At 48.0% G+C, this 27,328-nt stretch overlaps 1 protein-coding gene across 6 annotated transcripts in view; it reads right to left on the bottom strand.

Moving 5' to 3' along the window:
• Window positions 1-26,922, bottom strand: part of SHD (Src homology 2 domain containing transforming protein D) — a 56,701-nt gene extending 29,779 nt beyond the window's left edge. Inside the window, exons 1-2 of one of the 6 annotated variants that reach the window (XM_053292493.1) lie at window positions 26,906-26,922; window positions 6,903-7,405 (exon numbers count right to left, since the gene is read on the bottom strand). In XM_053292493.1, the coding sequence (XP_053148468.1) occupies window positions 6,903-7,232 (330 nt within the window). In that variant the 5' untranslated portion in view covers window positions 7,233-7,405; window positions 26,906-26,922. Of the gene's footprint in view, window positions 1-6,902; window positions 7,406-9,209; window positions 10,480-21,916; window positions 22,032-26,905 lie in introns of those variants that run through there. The other 5 variants (XM_053292492.1, XM_053292494.1, XM_053292490.1 and 2 more) reach the window with 5 other exon arrangements.
• Between the last annotated feature and the right edge of the window lie 406 nt (window positions 26,923-27,328).

The following is a 27,328-nucleotide window of genomic DNA, read 5'->3' as shown; positions in this document are numbered from 1 at the left end:
TTTTGGGGCCATTTCAGTCCTGTTTGCACACACAGCCATTTTTGGGCTGCCGCACATATGCTCAGGCCACTTGAGTGACCCGGTTCATGATTTTTTAATAAACAAAATTTAATGGTATCTGGTACACTCAAACCAGGCTCAAACCGGTTCGAATTTGAACCGAACGAGGGTTCCTGTTTTGGGGGGCAAAACTGAAAATGCCCGGTCTGGTTCGAATCTGGTTCAGATTCGAACTGAACTAGGCAAACCAGTTTCATGCACATCTCTACCTACATGTAATCACTTTTCTGAGATCACGTGAACCCGCCCTATGGCAGGAACTGCATATTTCAGATGGGGGAACCTAGATGTGTAATCAAAAGCTGGAAGTGGCTTGTCACCTCTGGGAATGCTCTGCGTTATGTCTGAACCCACACTCTTCAAGAACCTGTGGTTTGTTTCCGGTGAGCCCGCCCCCTTTCCCATTAGGACCAATGGCTGAGAAGCAGATGATGTAAGGAAGGCTTGCCAGTTGAAGGGCAACGCAAGGTAGGCATGGACAGCATCTAAGGCAGGGCTGCTCAACTTCGGCCCTCCTGCAGATGTTGGCCTACAATTCCCATAATCCCAGGCTATTGGCCACTGTGGCTGGGGATTATGGGAGTTGTAGTTCAAAAACAGCTGGGGGGCCTAAGTTGAGCAGGCCTGATCTGAGTGGGAGGCTGGCCAGAGGGCCAATCTTTGGCTCAGCTCAGCCACTGCCAATGATCCAAGATATGCAGAGATCCAAAATTTAGGCTTAGCTCACTAGCCAGCCATTCATTGTGGCCGCCACCAATCAGTTCTCTCAGTTCCTTTTCCGGCATGCAAGTGCAAGTCTTAGGAGGAAAGTGGGTCTTTTGTCATTGGCACTGGGATATGGGGAGAGGGTAAGAAACGGGGGGGGCGGCCTCTCCTCCTGCTCAGGAAGGATCCCCGCGGTTTCTTACCTTCTCAAAAATGGCAGTAGAAATGAGACCTCTGGGAAGGAGATTTGTGTGCTGGTTGGTTGTCCTGCTCGCCAGAGGGCTGGGAGCACTCACCACTGGTGAGCGGGCAAGTGGGTTTATGAATGCCTGGAGCTCCGTGATTGTGTGGGACTCCAGCTCCATATCTGGGGCTGAGGGAATTAAAGGGTTCCTGTTACTTGCGAACCACACAGGATCCTTTGCATGGGTGCTGTTCCTGTTCCTCTCTGTGCCACCCAGAGGTAATTTCGGAGCCTGGACCTAAAGGCCTTTGGAGCCCTCCCCCCCTTGCAAATTAAGCATCATGCTCTGTCAGGTGACCACACCACCTAGACAGACTAAAGAGGATTTGGGGGGGGGGGCCAGGAGCTGTGGAGGCCCTGGACTTCGGCCCCAACGTCCAGGGGCAAGAGCACCTCTGGCACCACCAGACTGCCCGCATTTGACCTGCCTTTCCAAAGCACCGGTTCTGGCAGATGCTGGAAATTGAATTTGAGTACAGTCATCCCTCGCCAACCACAAGGGTTCTGTTCCGGCAAAACCCTGTGGTTGGCAAATATGCGGTTGGCACATTGAAATGAATGGAAAACAGGGGGTTAGGGGAATCATGATCATGAAAACACCTAAAAATAAAGGTTAAAATGCTTTAATATCAGCAAAAATCAACAAAAACCTTAGTATTGCCAAGAGTCACTAAGAGGAATAAGCATATTGAACCTCTGGAATTTGTTTTATACACACACACACCCAATTTTTTTGACCCCACTCAAATGCACTTTAAATTGGCAAGGGTCATCAAGAGGAATGAGCAGACTGAACATCTGAACAACCCCTCCCCCAAATCACTAACAACCCCCACAAAACCCACTAAAATACCTCGCCAACTGCAGATCCTCGGATCACGGTTAGCAAGACCGGCCACAATTTCCCATTTGCGGAGACTTCAACCCCGCAGTTGGTAAACCCTCATTCGGCAAGGGATTACTGTATTCCCCGCTGGAGCAGAATGCTCTGAATTGTACAGTAATGTGAACGGAGGGAACAGGCAACCTCAAATGTCTGCATGCATGCTCGTCAAGAATTTGCTAGAGGCACTTTCACTCTACACACACACACACCACTCATCTCAGTCCACTTCTGCTCCCTCGTTACTGAGTTCTCTGCTCTACATTGGGATTCATTAGGACGCTGGAAGGAACGCAGCAGAAGAGGTGCACAAAGCAAGCTGTGATCTCGTTATCAGGGTGCAAGATTCATCGTCAGGTGAGGAAGGCAGGGAGGGAGTGATGTGAAATCCCTGCGGGGCAATTAACACCTCCAGGTGGATCCGTGCTATTTAAAGGAACGAGCAAGAAGGGCCCAGTAAGCTTCAATGTGTGGGGAGATGAGGACAAACGGGAAGAGACGAGTGCCTAGGCTGCATGAAAGTATTCACTTGGGAGCTGCAGAAGCCAGAAACCAGAATCAGATCTCTGGTTTAATTGGCCACATTTCTCCCTCGCATAGATCTCTGTAGAACAGTACAGATCTCTCCAGGGACTGGATGTGGGGGAAAGCATCATCTTAAATGGGAGCTGTGCGGCCCACTTTCAGCTGGAGAACCTCAGGTTGAATCCAGATCAGGCTAATTCAGGCTTCCAGATTTAGCCCCGTGCACACATTATGTTCAAAGCACATACGATCTATGCAAAGGATAGACACAGATGAAACTGTACGCAGATCTGTGCTCCTAAGTGGGTTGGGTCATCAGCACAGGCCTAGGCACCCTGGCTGGTAGTAGTAGTAGTAAGTTTATTACTGTCCTTAGACCAGCTTAACATTTAAAATAATACATTGATAATTTACAAAATATTCAGATTGCTAGTACAAGCTCTACAAAGTTTGGATGCAACAAAACAAAACTTGGCCACATTAATAGAGGTAACCGATTTAAAATCTGACAGCAAAAAATCCAAGTAAAATTGATCCGTATGGCCAGGATGATTCTTTAAGAGAGGAGCAATGAACTTAATACGAGCATCCCTATAAAACTGACAATACAGAATAACATGAACAACTGACTCTATATCCCCTGAGCCACAAGGGCAACGACACAATGCATATGGAACTTGTTTATATTTCCCATCTAAGAGTGCAGAAGGAACGGCATTCAAACATGCAGGGGTCAATGCTCTCCTAAACTTAGGTGAAAACATATGATCTAAATATTCAGCCAGTTTGTGACTGAAATTTTGGGAGCCTATATACATTCCCCTTGGTAGTTGTGCACACTCCTCCTGCAGATCTACATCCAATAGTCGTTGCCTCACAAAACATATCGCCTGATCTAAACCACTCCCTATAAGGTTTTCTTGGGACGTGCCCAGATGAGACAATTTCATTTTCAGAGCTATTTCCCATTTAGATGTAAAGCTGTCAACCCTGGCTGGTAGATTTTGAACCACTGGAACTCCTCGTGAATCTGATTGCCACCTATCAGTAGAGACAAGCGAAGCCTCCGTCAGACACATGGGAAGAGAGCTGGTCTTGTAGTAGCAGGCATGACTTGTCCCCTTAAGCTAAGCAGGATCCGCCCTGGTTGCATACGAAAGGGAGACTAGAAGTGTGAGCACTGGAAGAGATTCCCCTTAGGGGATGGAGCTGCTCTGGGAAGAGCAGAAGGTTCCAAGTTCCCTCCCTGGCAGCATCTCCAAGATAGGGCTGAGAGAGATTCTTGCCTGCAACCTTGGAGAAGCTGCTGCCAGTCTGGGTAGACAATACTGAGCTAGATGGACCCATGGTCTGACTCAGTATATGGAAGTTTCCTATGTTCCTATCTGTTGGGGCGGGGGACGACAATGACCAAGCTACATGCCCCCCAAACTTGGGAAGTGGTTTCACTTATTTTGGAGGCCATCTGAATTCAGACCCACCCAGCTGCAAAGCTCTCCTTTGCAGATGGGGTTATTGAAGGCTTTCAGTTCTCTTCAGTTTCCAGCTCCGGAGCTGAGAAGAGGACCTGATGGTGGGATACCGCCCCCTCCTAAAGGCCTTTAGAGCAGGAAGGTCTTCAGCAGGGGGTTGCTGTTTCCCCCGCCCCACCCCCCACGCCTGTGCAGGCATTTTCAAGGCTCCAGATTCTTTCTATCTCCCTCCCACATCCAGTGCACAATTGAATTCAACAGCTGGGGAAGAATTTTCAAATTTCAAAGGCTTGCCTCTCTTTTAAGGTGAGCATCACTGACTCTTTACGCTGAGCATTGAAGGCAAGCATTACTTATCCCTAAAGTCACAGTAGGGCACATGCTTTTGCATGCACAACAAGACCCCAGGTTCCACCAGTGCTCGAATTATGGGGAAGGGGGTCCTTAATAACCCACAAGTCCTATTCTCGGATTCCCCCCAATTTTAGCTGAATATCCCTCCACCTGTAACCTTTTAGAAGCAGCAGCGAAGGCAGCTTTTGACAAATCCCAGGCACCAGGGAGTCCTGGTGACTAAAAATTAAACTGTAGCACCTGGGGTAGGATGTTCAGAGGCAGAGTTATTGAATACAGTCATTGGTTGTCCCAGGCAGAGGCAGTCCTGTTTCAGTTCTAGGGATGTGACTTGCAAAGAGGAGAGAAAGAGAAGCCCGTTTGGAGAGGAGAGCTGGTCTTGTGGTAGCAAGCATGACTTGTCCTCTTAGCTAAGCAGGGTCTGCCCTGGTTGCATATGAATGGGAGACTAGAAGTGTGAGCACTGTCAGATATTCTCCTGAGGGGATGGAGCCACTCTGGGAAGAGCATCTAGGTTCCAAGTTCCCTCTCTGGCAGCATCTCCAAGATAGGGCTGAGAGAGACTCCTGCCTGCAGCCTTGGAGAAGCCGCTGCTGGTCTGTGAAGACAATACTGAGCTAGATAGGCAGCGGCTTCTCCAAGGTTGCAGGCAGGATTCTCTCTCAGTCCTATCTTGGAGATGCTGCAAGGGAGGGAACTTGGAACCTAGATGCTCTTCCCAGAGCAGCTCCATCCACTGAGGGGAATCTCTTCCAGTGCTCACACATCAAGTCTCCCATTCAAATGCAACCAGGGCAGACCCTGCTTAGCTAAGGGGACAAGTCATGCTTGCTACCACCAGACCAGCTCTCCGGCCCAGCCTGGCTCCTCCAGCTGCAAAGGGGTGACAGAAAAGACCTCTCTCGGCCTGAGACCCTGGAGCGCCTCTGCCCGCCAGTGCAGACAAACCTGAGCTAGGTGAGCCAAGGGTCTGACTCAGCAGGTGGCCGCTTCCTATGCTCAGCAGCAGCCTCCTTCACTCAGGGGCCCAGCACCGGCACTGCGTGCAGAAGGTACCAGGTGAGAAGCCTGGGAAAGACCTCTCTCTGCCAGAGACCCTGCAAAGCTGCTGCTGGAGACATGGTCGGACTCCGTGACAGGCAACTTCATCTTCTCTTAGGAGAATAAGGGCACGTTGTTGTTATTATTGTTATTTACATTTTATATCCCGCTCTTCCTCCAAGGAGCCCAGAGTGGTGTACTACATGCTTAAGTTTCTCCTCACAACAACCCTGTGAAGTAGGTTAGGCTGAGAGAGAAGTGACTGGCCCAGAGTCACCCAGCAAGTCTCATGGCTGAATGGGGATTCGAACCCGGGTCTTCCCGGTCCAAGTCCAGCGCTCTAACCACTACACCACACTGGTTCCTGTTCCGACCTGTTCTATGGATCAACAGAACAAATCAAGCCAGAATTTTCACTCGAGGCACAAGTGACCAGGCTCAAACTATCATACTTTGGACACATTATGTGAAGATCCAGCTCCCTTGAGAAGTCCCATCATGCTGGGGAAAGCTGAAGGCAAGAGAAGAAGAGGATGACCAGCAACAAGGAGGATGGACTCGATGACGACAGCAATGAATGCATCACAGAGAGACCTTAAGGGCCAAATGGAAGACAGATCATCCTGGAGAGAATCTATCTATGTGGTCGCTAAGAGTCGACACCAACTTGACAGCACCCCATGCATCCATGCATCACAAAACAGATATTCCTTTCACTGCCAGGATCCTAGCTAGATTACCGCAGGCGCAAGGCTTGTGAATGGAATTGGTCCACACACCCATGGCAGCCATCCAGTGCATGGGAATCAAGGGATGTCCATGTCTGTGTGAACAGACTTAAGTCTACCTTTAGACACCCTGCACAGAAATGTTCGCATGAGGAATGTGGTCTTTCCACTCACCTTGAAGACCCCCAACTCTTTGGCATTGACTGTCCTGTCTGACAATGAGCTCTAAAGTCATGAGGACTAGATACTTTGCATTTAAAAGAAGCGGTGAAGAGCTGCTGGGCTTTCTCAGGGTGGTAAAACCACACTGCAGAGCAGGAGTGACACCTCTGGGGTGATCACAAGTCACAGAATGTGTCCCGTGGCATGGCACAATAGCACAAATGCCAAATGTGTGGACAAGGGAAGATTAATTGGCACGAGTATGGACCCATGAAAAAATGTCACAGTATATCCCTGGTGTGCATGGGCTGCCTACGCCTGTGCAAGATCATGGTGAAAGTTTTAGGTACCTTTCCCCCTCTGAAGCAGAAGGGGTTGTGACTGTCTGGAGGGAAGATTCTTCAAGCTGAAAAATGTCCTGCTCTTTTTGTTTAAGTCCTTCCCCCCTCCCTTTTCACCACTGAGTTCCATTAGCTCCACCCACCTGATTGTCGGTTAACTACCCTCGGAGTCTGTGAACATTCCGCTCCATTGAATTACATTGAGGCAGGTTTTGCAGGGGTTGCCACCTTAGGGACCCCCCCCCTTCATACTGTACCTTCCTTTTGCCTGCAGGTGTTCTGACTATGCATCCATAAGGTTTATAACATCTCCAGCTCTTTGGGCAAGAGATATATTTTAGCTGCTGATTCACCACCCTCTCCTCCAGTTGCTTGGCCAGGACCTACCTGATCGGGCTGAATTAGATCTTCCTCTGCAGCAGTGGCCAAGAGAGCTTTGCTCCGGTTCAGGTCAGAGGCCTCCACTTTGATAAGCCTGTGTTTTGGGGAGTCGTACTTCCCCTCCGGATTGCTGCCGGAGGTTGCCACTTTGTTTGGGGACCCTCTGGGGTCCGTCTCAGGTTTTCCATCACCATCTTCATAAGGATCTTCGAAGTCCAAGCTTTTCTGCGCACGATACGCCTTCAGGATCTCACTCTCGGTGTAGTCCGGTTTGGGGGGCTGCGGGGGAGATTTCCTGCTCCCGAAACTCAAATAATCCTTAAACCACTTGGCCATCTGTCCCCTTTAATCCAACACCAACAGCCTCTGGACTACTGATCCTTCTTGGCAAAGACAAGCCAAGCCTGAAGAGAAAAGGATTCTCTAACCGCAACCGGATAATCCTTCACGGGTCAACGTGATTTATAATCCAAATTAGGAATCATCCGTCTTTTCCTTTGCTACACTTGCTACAAAGAAAAGAGAAAAATAGAAATCCAGAAGTCTGTTCTTACATTACCTTCGGATATGCTGAATTGCAGACTTGTTTGGTTTGCATTTCACCCAGCATCAAATGCAATACGAACATGGTCTGGTGCAGAAGTGGGTAGGTAGATCTTAAGAGCAATCCTTCTCTGTGCCCACCCCACAACAGTCCAAGAAATAAATTCCTCAGACTGTAGGGGAAAAGAAAACCCCAAATATCAGAGACAAAACTGAGAGATGGAGTTGCCCAGTGGCTTAAGAGACAGCTGCAAAGCTGAGGGTCCCCAGTGCGAATCACGCATCATCATGAACTCACTAGACAGCTCAAGAGAAAGCACTCAACCCCACCTGCAAACTGGGTTAACAGAGCTGGCCAGCCCTGCAAGGCTGTTGTAGATGAGTGACAACCGTTATCTGAACCAGATGCTGGTCAAGCTCCACATCTTTGGAGATTCCTTTTAAACATGACCCAAGACATCACTGGGTTGAATCTTCCCTCTGATATAAATTCCCCAGTTGGCCTGAAGCAGGTCAGGTTGTTGTGGGAGGTTTCCCAACAGAGGCGGGGCTGCCACCTGTCAGAGCTGCGGCTGCAGATTCCAGCACCAAGCAGGGGGTTGGACTAGAAGACCTCTAGGGTCCCTTCCCACTCTAATATTTTATAATTCAATGGGAGGCTTCACACATAATGGCAGCAAGTAAGTATGAGCGGGAAACCAGAAATGTCAGGCGGTGAATGTCAGTTACCCACCTCAGCCCAAGATCATCAAGCCAATTAAAAACCCTCTCTGCCCAGAATTTGCCAGTTTATCACATCATGGAAATGGCAGTGGTAACAGAAGCATGTACCTGCCCCCACCCCCGCTAGCCTGGAGGAGAAAGGGGAGATATGGGAGCTGATTTCAGATATCTGAAGGCCTGTCTCATAGGAGGAGGGGTGTTCTCTGTTGCTCTTGAGGACTAGAACCAAGGGGATGAAATTGCCAGCAGATTCAGGACAGACATTAGGAGCAATTTCAAGAGCTGTTGGAGGGTGGAACTGTCTACCTCATGCACTGGTGGGCTTTTTTTTGCTAAAGGTTTTCCGACAGAGGCTGGACGGCCACCTGTCAGGGATGCTGTAACCGATTCCTGCACTGAGCAGGGGGTTGTACTAGATGACCTCCAAGGTCCCCTTCCACGCTAAAATTCTATTATTCTGTGAAGCCACTCTTATCTCCACCTCCCATCTGCATATATGGAGATAATAACATCAGACTGCCTTGCGTGAATATTGCAAAGGTTAAAAACGAAGCAACGTTCGCCAAGCGTGTTGAGCGAAAGGCTGCCAAGTTATTATTATCAATTTGCAGAAAGTTCTTGGGTGCAAGCCTTGTCCATTTCAATAGGGCTTTTGCAGGAGAATTTGCCGGTTGATTGAGTTTGTGAGTTTTTAGGTATTATTATCCAGGTCTAGATGGCGGTTTGTGGGGGCGGGGGGGACTTAGGAACGGATTAATTAGCATTTAGTTGCAATAGAGAATTTAATTGCTAAAACGTGCCTCTGGAGATTTGCATTCCCAAATCCTGCCAAATACAAAAACTGCATCTCTATACATGCCTTGGACAAAATTGCACCTCTGCACTCCGTCTTAGACAAGTCCCCCCCTTCCACGAAATAGTCCAAAAGAATATTTTCTTCTTTTGCCTTCAGTCCTACTTGAAAATGTAATTATTAGATCTGCAAGACACAGACACAAAATCCCCCCCCAACCCCTTTTCAAGGCTACAGACCTCACACCCACTTACCTGGGAGTAAGCTCTATTGAACTCAGTGGGGCTTGCTTCTGAGTAAGCATGCAGGGGAGCAGGTCGCAACACAATTGCATTCTTCATGGAGAGACTTCCCGGGAAGGAAGCCCCACTGAACTCAGTGGGGTTTACTTGAGAGTAAACTTGCCTAGGCTCAGACTCAACGTATAAGATAAATGCTTGCAGACTTCCTTGTCTGGAGCAAAAGGTAGTTCTCTCCTCTGCTCCAAAAGCTTTATGTTTAAGCTCCGTATGAGATTCCTTTTTTATACAAGCCCTAACATGGATTTAGAACTCTGAATATATTTTTAAAAGTATTTTTTAAAAAACAAAATGAGAAAGAGGAAGGAAATATGGGGTGCTTTTAAAATTTTTTTTACCTGTTCCTTCTGCAAGAATCCAAGGAAAATTAATCCAGGGGTGGTTTTCTAGGTTAAAACATATCTTTAAAGATCACACAAGCCCCTACCCACCCCCATCCCTCCCAAAATCAATACACTACTAGTTTTAGCTCCATCTGTCTCTCTCAGGTCCATCTACGGCTTTCCTTTTGGGGGGCAAAGTTCAGGGTGAAAAAGCCAAGGAGAAATTTATCTAGAGAGGAGATCGAAATAAAGGGTTGTTTCTTCTTTGTTTGCATCTGACCGCCTGTAGAGTTTCATTTGCAAAACAAACCCAGGAAAATCTGATTTCTGTTTCTTTCCACCGCTGCTCAAGATAATAACAACCCAAAAGGGTGATGCATTCAACGTCTAATCCAGCAGTCTCTGGCAAAAAAGAAACCATGTCCCACTCCAGAGAGAAAGAAAGAGAGAGACAGACAGGCACACGCCATCCCATAATTTGCTACTTTCAGGCGGGTGCTCCATTGATCTGTTGCAAAGGCCCCACACAAAAAGAGACCAGAGATCTTTCTTTAGAAAGGTGAAAAAAAGGAAGAAATTAAAAAGACCTCCAGCCAACCAAACCTCCCTTCTCTTGTTCTCTCTCCTCCCCTTTCTGAGGGAGATCTGTAAAAGCTGGACTGGAGAAACTTTATCTGCCTAGCCTTGCCTTTTATATGTGTGTGTATATATGAGAGAGAGCAGTGAAAGGAAGGGAGAGTTAGAAGAAAGCGGCAGGCAGAGAAGAAAGAAAGAAAGAAAGATACAGTGCAGAAAGGAAGGAAGGAGGGAGAGGGGAGGGATACAGTGAAGGGGAGAAGAAAAGAAGTAAGGAAGAGATTTGGTGAGGTTTTTTGGGGGGGGGATTAAAAATATTTAAAGCTCCTTCCACAAGGGCTATCCAGAGATGTCTTTCCAAAATGTGCGCACGCTCTCGCTCTCTCTCTCACACACACAACCAAGCATCCAGACAGCAACAGCTCCCTTGCAAAGCAGAGACAGGCAGGCGAGCATGAGAAAGAGAGAGAGAAAAGAAAGACTAAATTGCAAACACACCAGACTCCTCTTTGATAGCGATTCTTTCTCCCCTGATAGGGACTTCTTAGGAAATCGCATGCTTCAACCCTAATATGTACATGTTGTTGGGAGGGGTGTAATTTGGGGAGGGGAACATTTGGGAAGCAGGAAGATGAAGATCTGTGGGGATCAGAAGGAGCTGATCGCACAGGATTCTGGAGTCTGGAGGTGTTTTGCTGTCCAGCGACCCTCCCGTACAGGGTTTATGTATGGGGTGGAGTGAGGTGGGGGGGTTAGGGGAGGAAGGTTAAAGAGACCTTCAGCATCATGGAGGACGAATCATTATCCATCCCCCCCTTTTCATTTTTTTTTTAAATATTGTCCCTCTGCATTTTGAAAGCATGTAAAATCCTGACCATCCCATAAAAAAACAACACCCTTTTAAAACCCACTTCCTTTCTTTAACCTATCCTAGTGTCCCCTATCCCCTCCCCTGCTTTTAAAAGGAAAAAACTGAAGTCACGATGGTATATTCTATCACATATCGATATGGTTACTGATATTTTTTCTGCAGTATTAAAGGGAGAGAAAGCTCCCTTTAATACTGGAGGAAATTTCTATCAGGTGGGGGCTGGGGACACTGTTTCCACATATTTCCCTAGTCGGTTTCACCAGCTTTCTCTTTCCCCCTCCTATAGATACTAGGAGGGCAGAGTACGAAAGGGGTCCACCTAGACCCCCACCAAAAAAAAACATTAGGAAGAAAGGAAAGGATTCTTGATAGATAGATAGATAGATAGATAGATAGATAGATAGATAGATAGATAGATCCAGCTAACTGAGCAAAGAGACACTTTTTAAAGTGGTGATTCGCTGATATTTAGCAGGGGGAGAGCAACTGGCCCTATCCAGCCCCATCACAGCATCCCTCCAGTGGGTATTGCTTATATCTTATGTTTCTTTTTAAAGTTGTGAGCCCTTTGGGGTCAGGAGACCATCTTATTTTATGTATTTTGTTGTATAAACCGCTTTGAGAACTTTGGTTGAAGAGTGGTATATAAATATCCTTAGTAGTAGTAGATATTTCTTATATTTCTATCACACCCTTTCTCCATGGAGCCCAGAGCAGTGTACATGTTTATGTTTTTCCTCACAACAACCCTGTGGGGTAGGTTAGGCTGAGAGGGAAGTGGCTGGCCCAGAGTCGCCCCAGTGAGTTTCATGGCTGAATCGCGATTTGAACTCGGGTCTCCCTGGTCCTAGTCCAACACTCTAACCACTTGGCTCTGTGCTATTTAGAAATGTGGTCGGGAAGAAGGGAAAGAAGGAAGGAAGAGGAGAGAAGAGGGGGGAGAAAGTCAAATTCCCTAGTGGGGGGAAGCAGAGCAAAATGAGACAGGTGGGGGGGGAGAGCTGGTCTTGTGGTAGCAAGCATGACTTGTCCCTTTAGCTAAGCAGGGTCTGCCCTGGTTGGATATGAATGGGAGACTAGAAGTGAGAGCACTGTAAGATATTCCCCTTAGGGGATAGAGCCGCTCTGGGAAGAGCATCTGAGGTCTCAAGTTCCCTCCCTGGAAGCATCTCCAAAATAGGACAAGATTTTTTATATATATATATATATATATATATATATTATATATATATATATATATATATATATATATATATATATATATAATCTCTCTCAGCTAGTTTGTTGGTGTGTGTGTATATATATATATATATATATATATATATATATATATATATAATCTCTCTCAGCTAGTTTGTTGGTGTGTGTGTGTGTGTGTGTGTGTGTGTGTGTGTATATATATATATATATGGTTGGTATATATATATATATATATATATATATATATATATATATACACACATACATACACACACCAACATATACACACCAACAAACTAGTATATATACACACCAACAAACTAGCTGAGAGAGATTCCTGCCTGCAAGCTTGGAGAAGCCGCTGCCAGTCTGTGAAGACAATACTGAGCTAGATAGACCAATGGTCTGACTCAGTCTATGGCAGCTTCCTATGTTCTAGAGGGGGAGAGGGAGGGAGGGAGGAGAGAGAGAGAGAGAGATGGTATTTCAAGGAGGGAGGACTGTGCTTCTACATTTAGGGGCAAATGTAACTTCACTTTGCTATCATTTTCCTTAGACCTCCAGTCTTTGGGCTCAGTCTCTCCTTCTCCTCTTTAGGAGAGCTGGAGAAATCGATTTGCAAAGGCAAATCAATGCAGCGGGGGGGGGGGGTGGCTGGGCAGGGATCCGGTATTGATTGGACTGTGGGGGTCATTTGCCCTCCCCCCACCGTCTGCCTTAACACTAAACCCTGGAGGATAAACTCTCGGCGGGGGCCCTCCTCTTCCTCACAACACCCCCCCCCACCAACCGTAGTGTAGTTAATGGCCATTTTGTAGCTTCGATTTTAGGGAGGGGGGCTGTTATTGACGAGGAGGCCAAAAAGTTGGTTGTGTGTGTGGAGGCATTAAAAAGCGGGGAGGGGAGAGGAGCGAAGAGGAGCAGAGCTGACAGATCTCCCTCTCCCATTCCTTTTCTGCACAGTCCTTAAAAATGGGAAGGGGGTGGGGGAGGTGGCAGGCCCCACTGGTGAGACAGCCCAAGTGTGCCTCCATGCTTCTCTGCCCAGCAGCCGCTCCTGAGGTGTGAAATTGCAAGTGGCCCCTGCTGCAGAGAGAGGAAGGAAGTGGGGGAAGTCAGATAGGTGGGTAGCTGCACGGTTAAAAAAAGAAGAAGGCAAAAGGATGGGAGATGAAAGAAAGAAAGGGAAAGGAGGAGGGAGAGAGAGGGGTGTGGCATGGTTGATGTTGAGAGGAGAGGACTAGAACGGGGGATTAGGAAACCTGGAGCAAGAATCAAAGTTCATAGAATTGTGGGATCATAGAGTGGGAAGGGACCCCGGAGGTCTTCTAGTCCAACCCCCTGCCCAGTGCAGGAAACTGCCACAGTGTCCTTGACGGATGGCTGTCCAGCCTGTTGGAAACTTCCCTCGAAGGAGAGCCCGCCACTTCATGAGGCAGGCTGTCTCACTGCCCAACAGCTCCTACATTCGGGAAATTCCTCCTGATGAGCCTGAATCCGGCTTGAGATTGTATTTAATGAAAGGCGGTCTATAAATCCAACAATAAATAAAATAAATGAATGAATAAAATCCGCTTCCTTATAAAACATAGGAACATAGGAAACTGCCATATACTGAGTCAGACCCTTGGTCTATCTAGCTCAGCATTGTCTTCACAGACTGGCAGCGGCTTCTCCAAGGTTGCAGGCTGGAATCTCTCTCAGCCCTATCTTGGAGATGCCGCCAGGGAGGGAACTTAGAACCTTCTGCTCTTCCCAGAGCGGCTCCATCCCCTGAGGGGAATATCTTGCAGTGCTCACACTTCTAGTCTCCCTTTCATATGCAACCAGGGCAGACCCTGCTTAGCTATGGGGACAAGTCATGCTTGCTACCACAAGACCAGCTCTCCTCTCCTACCTAGAACATTAGAGCCGGATGGGACACTGGAGGTCATCTAGTCCAACCCCCTGCTCAGTGCAGGAAACTGCCACAGTGTTTGTGACCGGTGGCTGTCCAGCCTGTTTGGAAACGTCCAGCGAAGGAGAGCTCACCACTGCATGAGGCAGGCTGTTCCACAGCTGTTACAGTCAAGCAGCTGTTACAGTCAAGAAATCATTCCTAATGTCTAGACTCAGTCTGCTTCCTCCAACAAAGGAGGGCCCATCACTGCATGAGGCAGACTGCTCCACTGCTGATAGTGAAGGTAAAGTGTGTTGATTTCAACTCCTGGTGACCACAGAGCCCTGTAGTTGTCTTTGGTAGAATACAGGAGGGGTTGACCATTGCCATCTCCCTCACAGTATGAGATGATGCCTTTCAGCATCTTCCTATATCGCAGCTGCCCAATATAGGTGTTTCCCATCATCTGGGAAACATACCAGCGGGGGATTCGAACCGGCAACCTTCTGCTTGAAAGTCAAGCATTTCCCTGCTGTGCCATTAGTAGGGAATCATTAAAGTTGGAAGAGACCTTGGAGATTTCCCTTCCTCAGTCCAGGAAACTTGTGTAGCACCCCTGACAGGAGGCCATCCAGACTCTGTTCAAAAACCTCTAGCAAAGGAGAGCCCAACACTCCATGAGGCAGACTGTTCCACTGTCTCTTACCATCAGGACATGCCTCTGCATATCTAGCCTGAATCTGCTTCCTTGTCACCCATTGGTTTTAGCCCTGCTGATGGCTGCTCTGGATTTGACCTATGACTGGCTTTGACTGCGTTTCTGGTCCTTCCGGACGCTTTCCGAACTAGCTGCTCAACAGCAGCAAAATGCCTCCATTCAGGCAAGTCACTTTTGAAACGTAAACAGCAGGAGGAGCAGTCTTGCGGAAACGAACAACCTGAAAAAACAGCAACTTATTTATGCTGGATATACGATGTCTTAGCTCTATATTGCAGCAATTAAATTCGAAACAAGGCATTGGGAATGTGAACTGCACCCTGCTGTCTGTGTAGGGACTGCGGTGTCACAACACAGGAAGTGTGGAAGCACACTTCTGTGATCCGACGTGACCCCCTTGCAGGGTCTAATCTGGAAAGCGCCCTGGTCCTTATGAAGAGGAGAGCTGGTCTTGTGGTAGCAAGCATGACTTGTCCCCATAGCTAAGCAGGGTCTGCCCTGGTTGCATCTGAATGGGAGACTTGATGTGTGAGCACTGCAAGGTATTCCCCTCAGGGGATGAAGCCGCTCTGGGAAGAGCAGAAGGTTCCAAGTTCCCTCCCTGGCTTCTCCAAGATAAGGCTGAGAGAGATTCCTGCCTGCAACCTTGGAGAAGCCGCTGCCAGTCTGTGAAGACAATACTGAGCTAGATGGACCAATGGTCTGACTCAGTATATGGCAGTTTCCTATGTTCCTATGTTTGTTGCTGCCTCTGGACTTGACCCCTGTCTGCTTCTGGCCTGTGTGGACTGACAGCCCGCCCCCCTGGGACGTAGAACCAGGTTTTTTTGGGGGGGGGGTTGGGGAGCCTGACTTTCCCAACGCTTGAGAGTCTTTCAGGATCACCTTGCCGTTTAAGAATATTTTCTTTCCTTGTTGATTTTTAACATTCCTCTCAGGTTGAAATGGACTACACCAGAAGCGACATCAGGCAACTTGGTCCAGTCAAACCGTGAGGCAGTTGGGAAGTGGGTGTGAGCTTGAATTGGGAAAATATAATTATGTCGATGAGTAATATTTCTATTCCGCTTTTCAACAAACTTTCCCAGAGCGGTTTACATAGGGCTCACAATCTAAAAAAGAAACATAAGATAGACACCAGCAACAGCCACTGGAGGGATGCTGTTCTGGGGATGGATAGGGCCGGTTGCTCTCCCCTTGCTCAATAAAGAGAATCACCCCTTGAAGTGGCATTTCTATGTACAAAAAGATTTCAGCTCTCTCTGCCATCTCCCACTCTGTAAAGGCTGGTCATGGAATGTTATTCCACAGAAAGAACATTATTTGACATACAACACATACACAGCTGAAAAGTGCTACAGAATTTAATATTTGTTTGTTTGTTTGTTTGTTTGTTTGTTTAAAATATTTATACCCCACTCCTCCTGTACACTGCTGCTCAGGGCGGTTCGCAACATTAGTAAAATAGATACAGTGTAAAATAAAAGACTGATAAAGTTAAAAAATTTAAAAGACCAGGCTAAACCCACATTTAAAATTACATTTTTAAAGGGGGGGAAATTAATAAAAAGCTGAAAACTGAGGGCTATAAAAACTAAAGAAGCTTCCAGATATCAGCAGCAGATAAAACATTAAAGAGCTTCTTTTAAAATATGTGTTTTTAATTGGTGGGTTTCCCCCCCTTTGCATGAGAGGTTAACAGCTGCATCCTCAGGGGTGGAGCTATGATTGGGCAGACAGGTTCAAAGAACCTGAGCCGCCCAGCTCCTGAGAGCCACCTGGCTCACCCCTCCCGATTTTCTTTGTTCTCTCCCTCACTCAGAGTGTTCTCTCCCTTGCTCAGAGTGTGGGAGAGAACAGGGGCAGAACCACCATTGGGCTCATGGGTTCAAAGAACTCGGGCTGCCACCAATCAGGGGCCGCGAGTGCGGCCCTAGACACGCCCCCCGCATCTGACATCAGATGCAGAGGGTGTTATTTCAATTCCAAACAGGGCCGCAAGGCCCCATCTGGAAGCAAAATCCAGCCGGGCCAATTGATCTGCCTCCCAAAAAGGGCCAGTGACTGTGGACAGAGGCAAGATGCCTCTCAATCCCAGTTCCAGGGGAGTAGCAGCAGGAGAGAGGGCATGCCCTGAGCTCTGGCCTGTGGGGTCACCAGAGGCATCTGGTGGGCCACTGTGTGAAACAGGATGCTGGACTAGATGGGCCTCCTTGGGCCTGATCCAGCAGGGCTGTTCTTATGACAATATGTGGCCTTTAGCTTCATCGGCCAACCATTCACCTATCCACAGGTCAACCCGTTTGTCGAGTCTGGTCCTGAGGAAAGCACAAAGGAATTGCAAGATGAAGTGGGTTCTCTGCCAGGGCCTCTGGTATCTCCTGAGCCCCTCAACGCACCCTCACCCCATCTTCTGATTAAGAGAAGGAGGCAGAGGCCAGGGGCATAACTACTATCAGGCAAGGGGAGGCGGCTGCCTGGGGGCCCCCACGCCTCGAGGGCCCCCCCAGAGGCAAGTCACATGACTATATTTTATGAAGTGTGTGTGTATGTGTGTGTGTGTGTGTGTATCAGCGAGGGGCCCATTTTAAAATTTTGTCTCCGGGCCCACTCCAGCCTTGTTACGCCCCTGGCAGAGGCCCTATCCACAGTTCCCCACCTCTGTAACAGCTAGCAGTGGGAGAACAGGCCCCTTCATCTTGCATCTTTCCAGGCTTGGCGGGGTGGAGGGCAGGCTGTACTCATAGGAACATAGGAAGCTGCCTTATACTGAGTCAGACCATTGATTCATCTAGCTCAGTATTGTCTACACAGACTTGCAGCGGCTTCGCCAAGGTTGCAGGCAGGAGTGTCTCTCTCAGTTCTATCTTGGAGATGCCCGGGAGGGAATTTGGAACCTAACCCTTTCAAATGCAAACCAGGATGGGCCCTGCTTAGCAAAGCAGAAATTCATGCTTGTGACCACAAGACCAGCTCTCTTCCCATAGATCTGCTCTCCTCCCACTCCTGCCTCTAGTTAAGGCTTCGGTTCGTCTTGGTCTTTTGCTGAAGCAACTTCACGATGAACATGCCCAGACTGATTGGTTTTCTTGATCTCTTGTTTGTTCCCAGGATCCATATTTGACATAGCCTGCTCTGCTCAACTGATTTTTTTGGTTCTTGCCTCTTGCCTGTTCTGACTTTGGCCTCACCTACTCCTGACAAACGGACTTCCTTTCTGATTCCTGACCTCTGGCCTGTGGAACCAGCACTGTCACTAGAGGCTCAAGTGGCATCTGTGGCTCGAAGCACCTTTTCTCCGCTTCGACTGATACACCAACTGCGACCTTATCTAGACAGAAATAGCTTGGCCAGTTACTTATGCTCTCGTAACCTCTCGCTTAGATTACCGCAATGCATTGTACGTGGGGCTGCCTTTGAAAACAGTCCGGAAACTGCAGTTGGTACAAAATAGGGCTGCAAGATTATTAATTGGCTCTGGACGTTTTGAGCATATTATACCAGTGCTTCGTCAGCGGCACTGGCTCCTAGTCTGTTTTTTGGCCCAATTCAAAGCTCTGGTTTTAACCTTTAAAGCCCTAAATGGCTTGGGACCAGGTTGCCTGAGAGAGCGCCTTGCCCCATATGTCCCAACCCGGACCTTCAGAGGCCCTCCTCCAGGTGCCCCTGCCAAACGAGGTGAGGCAGGTGGCTACCAGGGAGAGGGCCTTTTCGGTGGTTGCACCCCATTTATGGAATAGCCTCCCCAGTGAAGTTTTGTTCTTCTAGACACCAGGCAAAGACCTTTTTGTTCACCCAGGCCTTTTAAATTCTGATTTTCAGATCTGATTTGATTTTTAACTAACGTAAAAAAGAGTTTTTAAGCTGCTTTGTATTGTATTTTGTATTTTCTTTTCAAATTTTTGTCTGCTTTGATTTAATGTTTTATGTGTTTTCATTGTATGTTTCAATCCTCTGTTATGAGATGCCCAGAGAACAATTTGTTATGGGGTACTAACAAATAAAGTTTGTTGTTGTTGTTGTACTTTGACTCTACCTGATTTTTTAATTATTTATTATTATTTTTATTTAGCATATTTTTATACCGCAAAACGCAAGTTCCCTGGGCGGTTTACAAAACAATAAAAAACAACCAATAAAAAAGATTAACATATTTCAGCAATTAAAATTTATGGACTGGCTGACTGGTTCCTGACCTCTGGCCCATTGTATTTTGACTCTGCTTGTTTTATGGGCTGACGTCTTGGTTCCTGGCCTGTTGCTTCCTCCTGATGGACCGTATTCCTGGCACACATGCCTGCCCAGACATGACACATATTTCTGGAGGAAAGGCAAACTGCCAATTTCAGAGGCTGCAGCATCCACTCATTTCTTGCAGGTCCTTTCCAACAAGAGCGGTGAACTAGCTGGGAATTTTCAGCTTCGGCAGCAGAGAGTGAACAAGCAGAACTGGACATCTTTCCTCCTCCATGAGCTGTACTGATAATAGGAACCCAAGTGTGCCATCAGTGGATGACGGGGGGAGAATTTCTGGGGATACATACAGGCAATGGTATCCTCTTCCTGGCCAAGATGGAGCATCTGCTCTGACAGGGATCTGGGAGTGACACAGACCTTGGGCAGCTCCAAGGAAGAAGCAATCAGGACCCTGGATAGCTCCAAGCAGAACTGCAAGAGGGCTGGGTATAGCAACATAAGAGGGATGTTGCTCCGGCAGATGTTTGGAGACGATTACCAGTTCTAATAGTTAATAGTTGAGTGGATCAGTCCCGCCCCTTCCTAGGGGAAGGCTCTGTTATTTAAAGAGGACTTACCTGATTTGCTAAGCACTGGATCCAGTATTGGAGCAGTCAGCACTGGAGGAGCTCTGCTTAAGCTGGGATATGCTTGAGGGACTTTTCTGAGTCTGGGGACAAAAGCATGGCTACATCCTGGATCTGGTGGCAGCCACCATCTTGAGATTCATCTCAGTAACCATTGCCCAGTGTTAAGTGCAACCCCTGCTAACTGGGCAAAGAGGCACCTTTTTAATGTGGTGATTCTCTTTATTTAGCAGTGGGAGAGTAACTGGCCCTATCCACCCCCAGCACAGTACTTCCAGTTACTGCTGCTGTCTATCTATGTTTCTGTTTAGATTGTGAGCCCTTTGGGGACAGGGATCCATTTTATTTATCTTATTTATTTGTTATTTCTCTGTGTAAACCACCCTGAGCCATTTTTGGAAGGGCGGTATAGAAATCGAATAAATAAATAAATAATAATAATAATAAATAAGAACATAAGAATAGCCCTGCTGGATCGGGCCCGGGGCCCATCTAGTCCAACATCCTGTTTCACACAGTGGCCCACCAGATGCTGCTGGAAGCCACAGGCAGGAGTTGAGGGGATGCCCTCTTTCCTGCTATGACCCCCCTGCAACTGGTACTCAGAGGCATCCTGCCTTTGAGGCTGGAGGTGGCCTGTAGACTTCTGACTAGTAGCCGATGACAGACCTCTTTCCTCCATGAAGTTCTCCAAATCCCTCTTAAAGCCATCCAGGTTGTTGGCTGCCACCACATCTTGTGGCAGAGAATTCCACAAGTGGATTATGTGCTGTGTGAAAAAATACTTCCGTTTGCTGGTCCTAGATTTCCTGGCAATCAATTTCATGGGATGACCCCTGGTTCTAGTGCTATGTGAGAGGGAGAAGAATTTCTCTCTATCCACTCTACAGCAGCTATGATTACAGGCATCTGCCAGCCATACTAACAGCAGGTAGACTATGCAAGAAATGACCACCCAGGGAATTTGGATTGTGTGTATGGTTACAAGGGGCTCTTGGCAAACTGCCTTCCATGAGTCACCGAATCCTAGAATGTCAGTCATAAGGGACCATGGAGGCCTTCTCGTACACACACACACACACACACACACACACAGAGGCTTATTGCAGTCCTATCCTATCTGAATGATACTCCTCCAAGGTTCATGGTGGGACTTGCCTTGGCAGATGGACAGGATGGGAGACAGGAAGCAATGATGGAGCAGGCCCAGGAACATAGAAACATAAGAAGCTGCCATATACTGAGTCAGACCATTGGTCCATCTAGCTCAGTATTGTCTTCACAGACTGGCAGCGGCTTCTCCAGGGTTGCAGACGGGTTTCTCTTGGCTCTGTCTTGAAGATGCCAGGGAGGGAACGTGGAGCCTTCTGCATGCAAGCATGCAGGTACTTTCCCAGAGCAGCCCCATCCCCTCAGGATAATATCTTACAGTGCTCAGACATGTAGTCTCCTATTCCAATGCAAACCAGGGTGGACCCAGTTTTACCAAGGGGACAATCCATTCTTGCTACTACAAGACCAGCTCGCTTCCCTCTTGGCCAAGAGTGTCTCTTCACCACACAAAGGCTATTGCCATGGAGGTGGTCTTAGGGATCAGCACAGGGTTGCCAACTCCGACTGAAACTATTCCTGGAGATTTATGTTTTCCAATGTTTTCCAGCAGATTAAGTCCTTGAAATCTCCAGACTTGATTTCACAAATCACCTGGGGATGGATGGTGATTCCTGGAGACTAGGGATGTGCTCGTGCAGTGGTTCGAGTTCGAGAGTTGGGATCGGGCTTTCCACTGCCCCGTGCAGCTTCCAGATGGGGCAGCACTCGGCACTACGCCAACATGCACATGGTGTCCGTGCATACACAGGCTTATGGCCAAGCGTCACCCCAGCAGGAAGCTGCATGGGGCAGTGGAGAGCAGGTAAGGACCTGCTCTCTTCTTTCTTAAATCTCCCACTCCCCCTTCCAACCAGCTGCTCGAATCGTTGCTCGAACCACAGCTCTAGCACATCCCCACTGGCGACTCCAGGCCAGTCTTAGTCTCCATCTGGGCATGCTAAATATGTTTCCAATTTCTTGCACCCGATCAAGGCATTAAAACCTCCAGATTTGTTTTTCTAAATAAAGGCAAACATAAAAGAAATTTTCCTTTCAATACTTTTTTTAAAAAAAGTTTCTTCATTCAGGGGAAGGACACTCTGCACATGCCCGGGACACTTGGCCTGAGGTGTCTGGATTTTAGAAAAGAGAAGAGGTGGCAAAACTCATAGACACTCACCTGGAACCTGTGAACACACCAGCACCAAGGAAGCTGCCTGCTCTGATCCGAAGCTTGATGAGGATATTTTTCACAGCGGCCATTCATGAGCCGTAGGAAGATTTTCTTTTCTTTTTTTCGGGAGTGGGGGGGGGGGCGTGGATAGTAGACAGCAACCTTGGAACTATGTCATCTCTGGTGACACATCGGACAAGGATGCTCATAACAGGGAAAAGTGGGAAATGATGATTTATGAAGAGACGTCAGTGCCTGCAGCAAGATGCACCCAGCCGAGCAAAGATAAAGTAAGCCAGGGAGGTAATGCGGAGGCTGTGCCACCTTCCATGCCAGCCTCTGATGCATCATATTCTGTGCAGGGAGTAATCTATTTTGCAAAAAGAAGAAGAAGAAGATGTAAAGCATTGGGGCTTTCCAGATGACAAGGCTAGTGATCAGGGGAGGTAGCGGTGGAGGTTTAGAAAATCACAAGTATATTGTGGAGACAGAGAACTCAGGGGAAATAATCCACTCCAAATGCCGCAAGCTGGAAGGGTAGCTCTCACATTACATTCACAATGGGCTTTCATGACTGTGCGTGTGTTCAATTGGAAATTCAACACAGGGACCCTTTGGGAACGTATAGATCATGGCTGCAGAACTTTGACCTTTCAGCTGCTGTTGGAGTACAATGCCCATTGTCCCTGACTGCTGGCCACTGTGGCTGAGGATGATAGGAGTTGTAGTCCAGCAACATCTGGAGGGCCAAAATTGTACAGCCCTGATATAGATGATGAGCTGCACACAGATTGAATGTAACTTCTGAAAAGGGCAAGGTTTATCCAGAAAAATCAATTTACATGGGGCAGGATAGACAAAAGGAAATATCTTCTTCACGGCTAACAGGGTTTTTGTTTGTTTGTTTGTTTGTTTGTTTGTTTGTTTGTTTGTTTTTAAATTGTAAACCTCCCAGAGATGCAGGTTTGGGGTGGTAGCGGAATATTTTAAATAAATTCATAAATTAAATAAAATTAGCCTGCGGAACTCATTGTCACAGGATATTGTGATGGGCCACTCACAAAGATTCCCCCCCACCCTATAAACTTATGGAAGGTGGTACAAGGGTTTAACTACAAGGCAAGAAGAGGTGTCTGCCTCATTGGGCGGACAGCCTACTGATTTGGGACATCTTCAAAGGTGACAGAGGGAGATAGATTGCACTGACCCATGGAGGAATGATGCACTGAGACATTCTCCTGCAAAAGCCCCACCGTCAACCTGCCAGAAGCATATTGCTGGGGGCAACCCTAGGATGTGCCAAGTTTGCATCTTTGGAGTATAAATATGAACTGTTTGGTGCAAGGCACAACACAGAAGTAATAGTGAAAGACCTGCAGAACAGAAGTCTGCACAATGTGGAGGTATGGGATGCATAGATATCCTTCAGAACACAGGATAGCCTTCTTCCATTGGTCCATCTAGCTCAGTACTGTCTGCACAGACTGGCAGTGGCTTCTCGAAGGTTGCAGGCTGGAGTCTCTCTCAGCCCTATCTTGGAGATGCTGCCAGGGAGGGAACTTGGAACCTTCACCCTGCAAGCAGGCAGGTGCTCTTCCTAAAGCGGCCCCATCCCTTAAGGGGAATATCTTACAGTGCTCACATGTAGTCTCCCATTCAAATGTAAACCAGGATGGACCCTGCTTGGCAAAGGGGACAATTCATGCTTGCTGCCACAAGAGCAGTTCGCCTCCCCATGATAGCAACAATTGTTTTCATTTCATGGCATATGTTGAGGGTTAAAAAGGCCAGATGGGATGCCATTTCCATTTTCTTTCCCAGCTCCCAAGATTTTTTGGGCATGCTTTAGCCTTTGGCAACCACATTTCTGGACTGCTTTCATTTGTTTCAACCAGAAGGGAATATTTAACACCATGACGTCCACAACTGCTGAGGCGAAGAACATCCATTTGGTCTCTGATGCAGGTAAAATGTTAACACAGAGAATTCCTTAGTTTGCCCAAAGAGCTGTTAACTTGTATCACAAAACTGGGTGCATTGTTTTGGAACAATCTCAAATAAATTGTAATACGTGCTATCGTTGTACTTGGCACTTGGTGGTGTGAATTGTATGTTCGTGGTGACATACAGAGATTCCAGCAAATACTTGTGTAACCACAGCAAAATGATCTCTCGACGGCTGCCTATTTTTCATAAAATTAAAAGAGAAAACGCTCTTGCTTGCGGCCTTTGTGATTTGAAAAGGATTTCAGATGGTTTTAAGAAAGATTTCTTCTTTGGCTTCATGAAATCATCTTTTCAGATCCTCTTCTTCTGTTGAGGCAGAAATGTTGTCCTTAAAATAAATAAATTAACATTTTAAAAATTCAGAATATTCTTGTGCACTGTTCCATTTCTCTTTGAGGAATCTGGGGTTTGTTTTTTTGGTGTGCCTCAGTCGTAATCCTCCTGTAGCCTTTTGTATTACGCATTCATAAAAGAAGCCGTGTTGCCTGTCTCACCCCCCCAGACAATAATATATTCTTTCTTTCTTCCTTTTTTGCTGTGAACAAAGATGTACCCCCTCCTTCTTGCTGATCGACAACGGCGAACGCAACATTAAGTGTCTTTCTACAGGGAATAACCATAAGAGCGAGCTAATTGTTCTGTTTTATGTGCACGGCTGGAAAGGAGGTGGGGGGAATGAAAGAACGCAAGGGAGAAAAGAGAGAGGAGCTCAAGCCAGACCCTTGTTGACAGACCTCATCAAATATAAATGCAGACCCTGTATAAATACCCCAACTTCTAGCACATGAATATTTGAAGAGGGCTCTAATTATAATGGGAACGCCAAGCATGTTAATCGCTCCGCTAACAGGAAAATCAAGAAGCATCTAGGAATTTTCCTTTTATCAGCTCTCTCCTCTCCTAAATGTGAGAGGTTAATGTATCTGCCATCGCATCCCCCAAGCACCTGCCTGCCTCCATTCTTCCTACCTTGCTCCTGAAAGGGGTCCCTGTTTGCTGGGGGGGGGGGCGGTTACATGAAGGTTAATTGTTTTTTTGGGTTTTGGTTTTAAAGGGGAAAATATCCTGCTCATTAATTAGAAACCTGGCCCTTGCTTTGGGAATGCGGGCTGCGATTCGAAACGAGCCCCCGCTCTGAAGCGTCGATATTCTGATTCGATGGCATTGACTCGGGATCAATGCCACATAATATCCTACCCCTCTATTGAGCAGATGGAACGTCTGAGCACTGGTCCAGATGGAAACAGCTCGACAGTTCAAGTGCTGGAAGAACCTTCACGTCTGTTATCTCAGTAATCTGGATCCCAACCTTGGAAGCAGGAGCGCCCCTTTCTGTGCTGCCGCCTTGCATCCAGCAGGGGGTTGGACTAGATGGTAGGGATGGGCACAAAACCTGTTTGCCTGGTTCGGTTCAAGTCCGAACCGGACTCGAACCAGACCGGGCATGTTCGATGCGAGGTACATTCAATTATTTGGGGGGGGGGAGCGGACTTACTACCACCAAAGGCCCCCGTGACCTCAGGGGTGCTGCTGCGGCCGTGTGTGTGTGTCTCTCTCCAGTGGATTCCCCCTCCCACCGCCAGCCTCCCCACCAGGCCGGTTCGCTCCGTTTCAGGGCTCTCTGAGCATGTGGTGGCCATTTTAGAAGCCACTATGCATGCATGCAGGCCATTTGTGTGACCGAGTCTAGCAATGCAAATGGCCCACGTGCATGCACAGCAGCCTCCAAAATGGCCACTTCCTGAGCCATTTTGGAAGGGCGGTATATAAATCCAACAAATAAATAAGTAAGTAAATAAATAAATAAATGCTGAACTGGCCTCAGGGGAGGCTGGCGGAGGGAAGGGGAACCGACAGAACCCCCCCACCCCCCCACGGCTGCAGCAGCACCCTCGAGGCCTCAGAGGCCCTTGGTGGCAGTAAGTCCACCAGCCCCCCCCCTCTCCGCCAACTGAATGACCCTGGTACCCCAAACCGGGCCCGAACCGGGCTGAGGGGGTTGAGCACAACCTCGAGCCGAACTGAACTGAACCAGGCCTAGTCTGGCTCGAGGCCGAGCCCTTGAACCAGGCCGGTTTGCTGTCGAGCCGGCTCGAGGTTGAGCCGGTTCGCACATCCCTACTAGATGGCCTCCAAGACCCCCAACTCTCGGATTCTACAGACTGGGGTGGAGAGCCGATCTTGCAGGAGCAAACATGAATTATCCCCTGTGTGTGTGTTGGTTTGTCTTTGGATGGGTGACTACATGTGAACGTGGTCTGCTGTAAGATATTTCCCTTAGAGGATGGGGCCATGGTTCAGTGGCAGAGCTTCTGCTTCCATGCAGAAGGTCCCCGGTTCAGTCCCTGACAGCATCTCCAAGTAGGGGTGGGAAGGACGGCTGCCTGCAGCCTTGGGCAGCTGCTGCCAATCAGTGTAGACCAGGTCTGCACAGCGTAAGGCCCAGAGGCTGGATCTGGTCTGTGGGGGTGATTTTGCTAGCCCACAGGGAGCCAGCAGCAGCAGGAGCCACAACGAACCTGGCATTTGTGTCGGACTGGCACAGTCAGGTGCTCCACCGACTGGGCAGGGACAGAGCTTACTTTCTAGCCACTATCCTTGGTTAAAATTGTGGGCCTCTGGGAGGAAGGACTTTATGAACAACAAGGAAGCAGATTCAGGCAAGAGATTGGGAGGAAGTTCTAATTGTTAAAAGCTGTTGGACAACAGTGTGCCTCATGCAGTGGTGGGCACTCCATTGCTGGAGGCTTCGAAACAGAGGCTACCTGTCAGGGGTGTTGTAGAAGATTCCTTTATTGAGCAGCGGGCTGGACTAGAAGACCTCCAAGGCACCTTCCAACTGTGAAATACTTGGAGTTTATGAATGACAAGGAAGCAGATTCAGGCAAGACATTCGGAGGGATTTCTGTTAAAGCTGTTGGACAGTGGAACAGGCTGCATTCACACGTAAGGCGAAGCCGGAGTCGGGGGGACCTACGGTTTCCTTACCATTACGTCCGAACCCAGCCAACTCCGGTCCAACTCTGGAGGGTAAACGGAGCCTCCGTTCCATTGGAATGCAGCACAGGAGGCCGCATTCAGCCGTCCAGGAGTTGAGGGAGGAAGCTCCTCCCTCCCTCCATCCCTGATTGGCTGTGCAGGTTGTCCTTCATGCAAGAAGGAAGCACACACAGCCAGTTCTCACTCCTCTCTGCAATCTTGCTGACTGCAGAAAGGCTGCTCTTCTGAACATCTGAATATGGATGGGAGAGTGGGGGGTGGGGAGCAGAACCACAGGTCCATTCGACCCACAGTTCCACGTTACATGAGAAACAGGCATGGAGTGAGGCTGGAGGTGGCCTGTGTTCATCCATGGCCCCCTGACACTGCCCCTGACATCAGATGTAGGGGGTGTGGCCTCCCTCCCAAATG

The sequence above is a fragment of the Hemicordylus capensis genome, chromosome 2, assembly GCF_027244095.1.
Source record: "Hemicordylus capensis ecotype Gifberg chromosome 2, rHemCap1.1.pri, whole genome shotgun sequence".
Classification (NCBI taxonomy): Eukaryota; Metazoa; Chordata; class Lepidosauria; order Squamata; family Cordylidae; genus Hemicordylus; species Hemicordylus capensis.
This window is presented reverse-complemented; position numbering and strand designations above follow the sequence as displayed.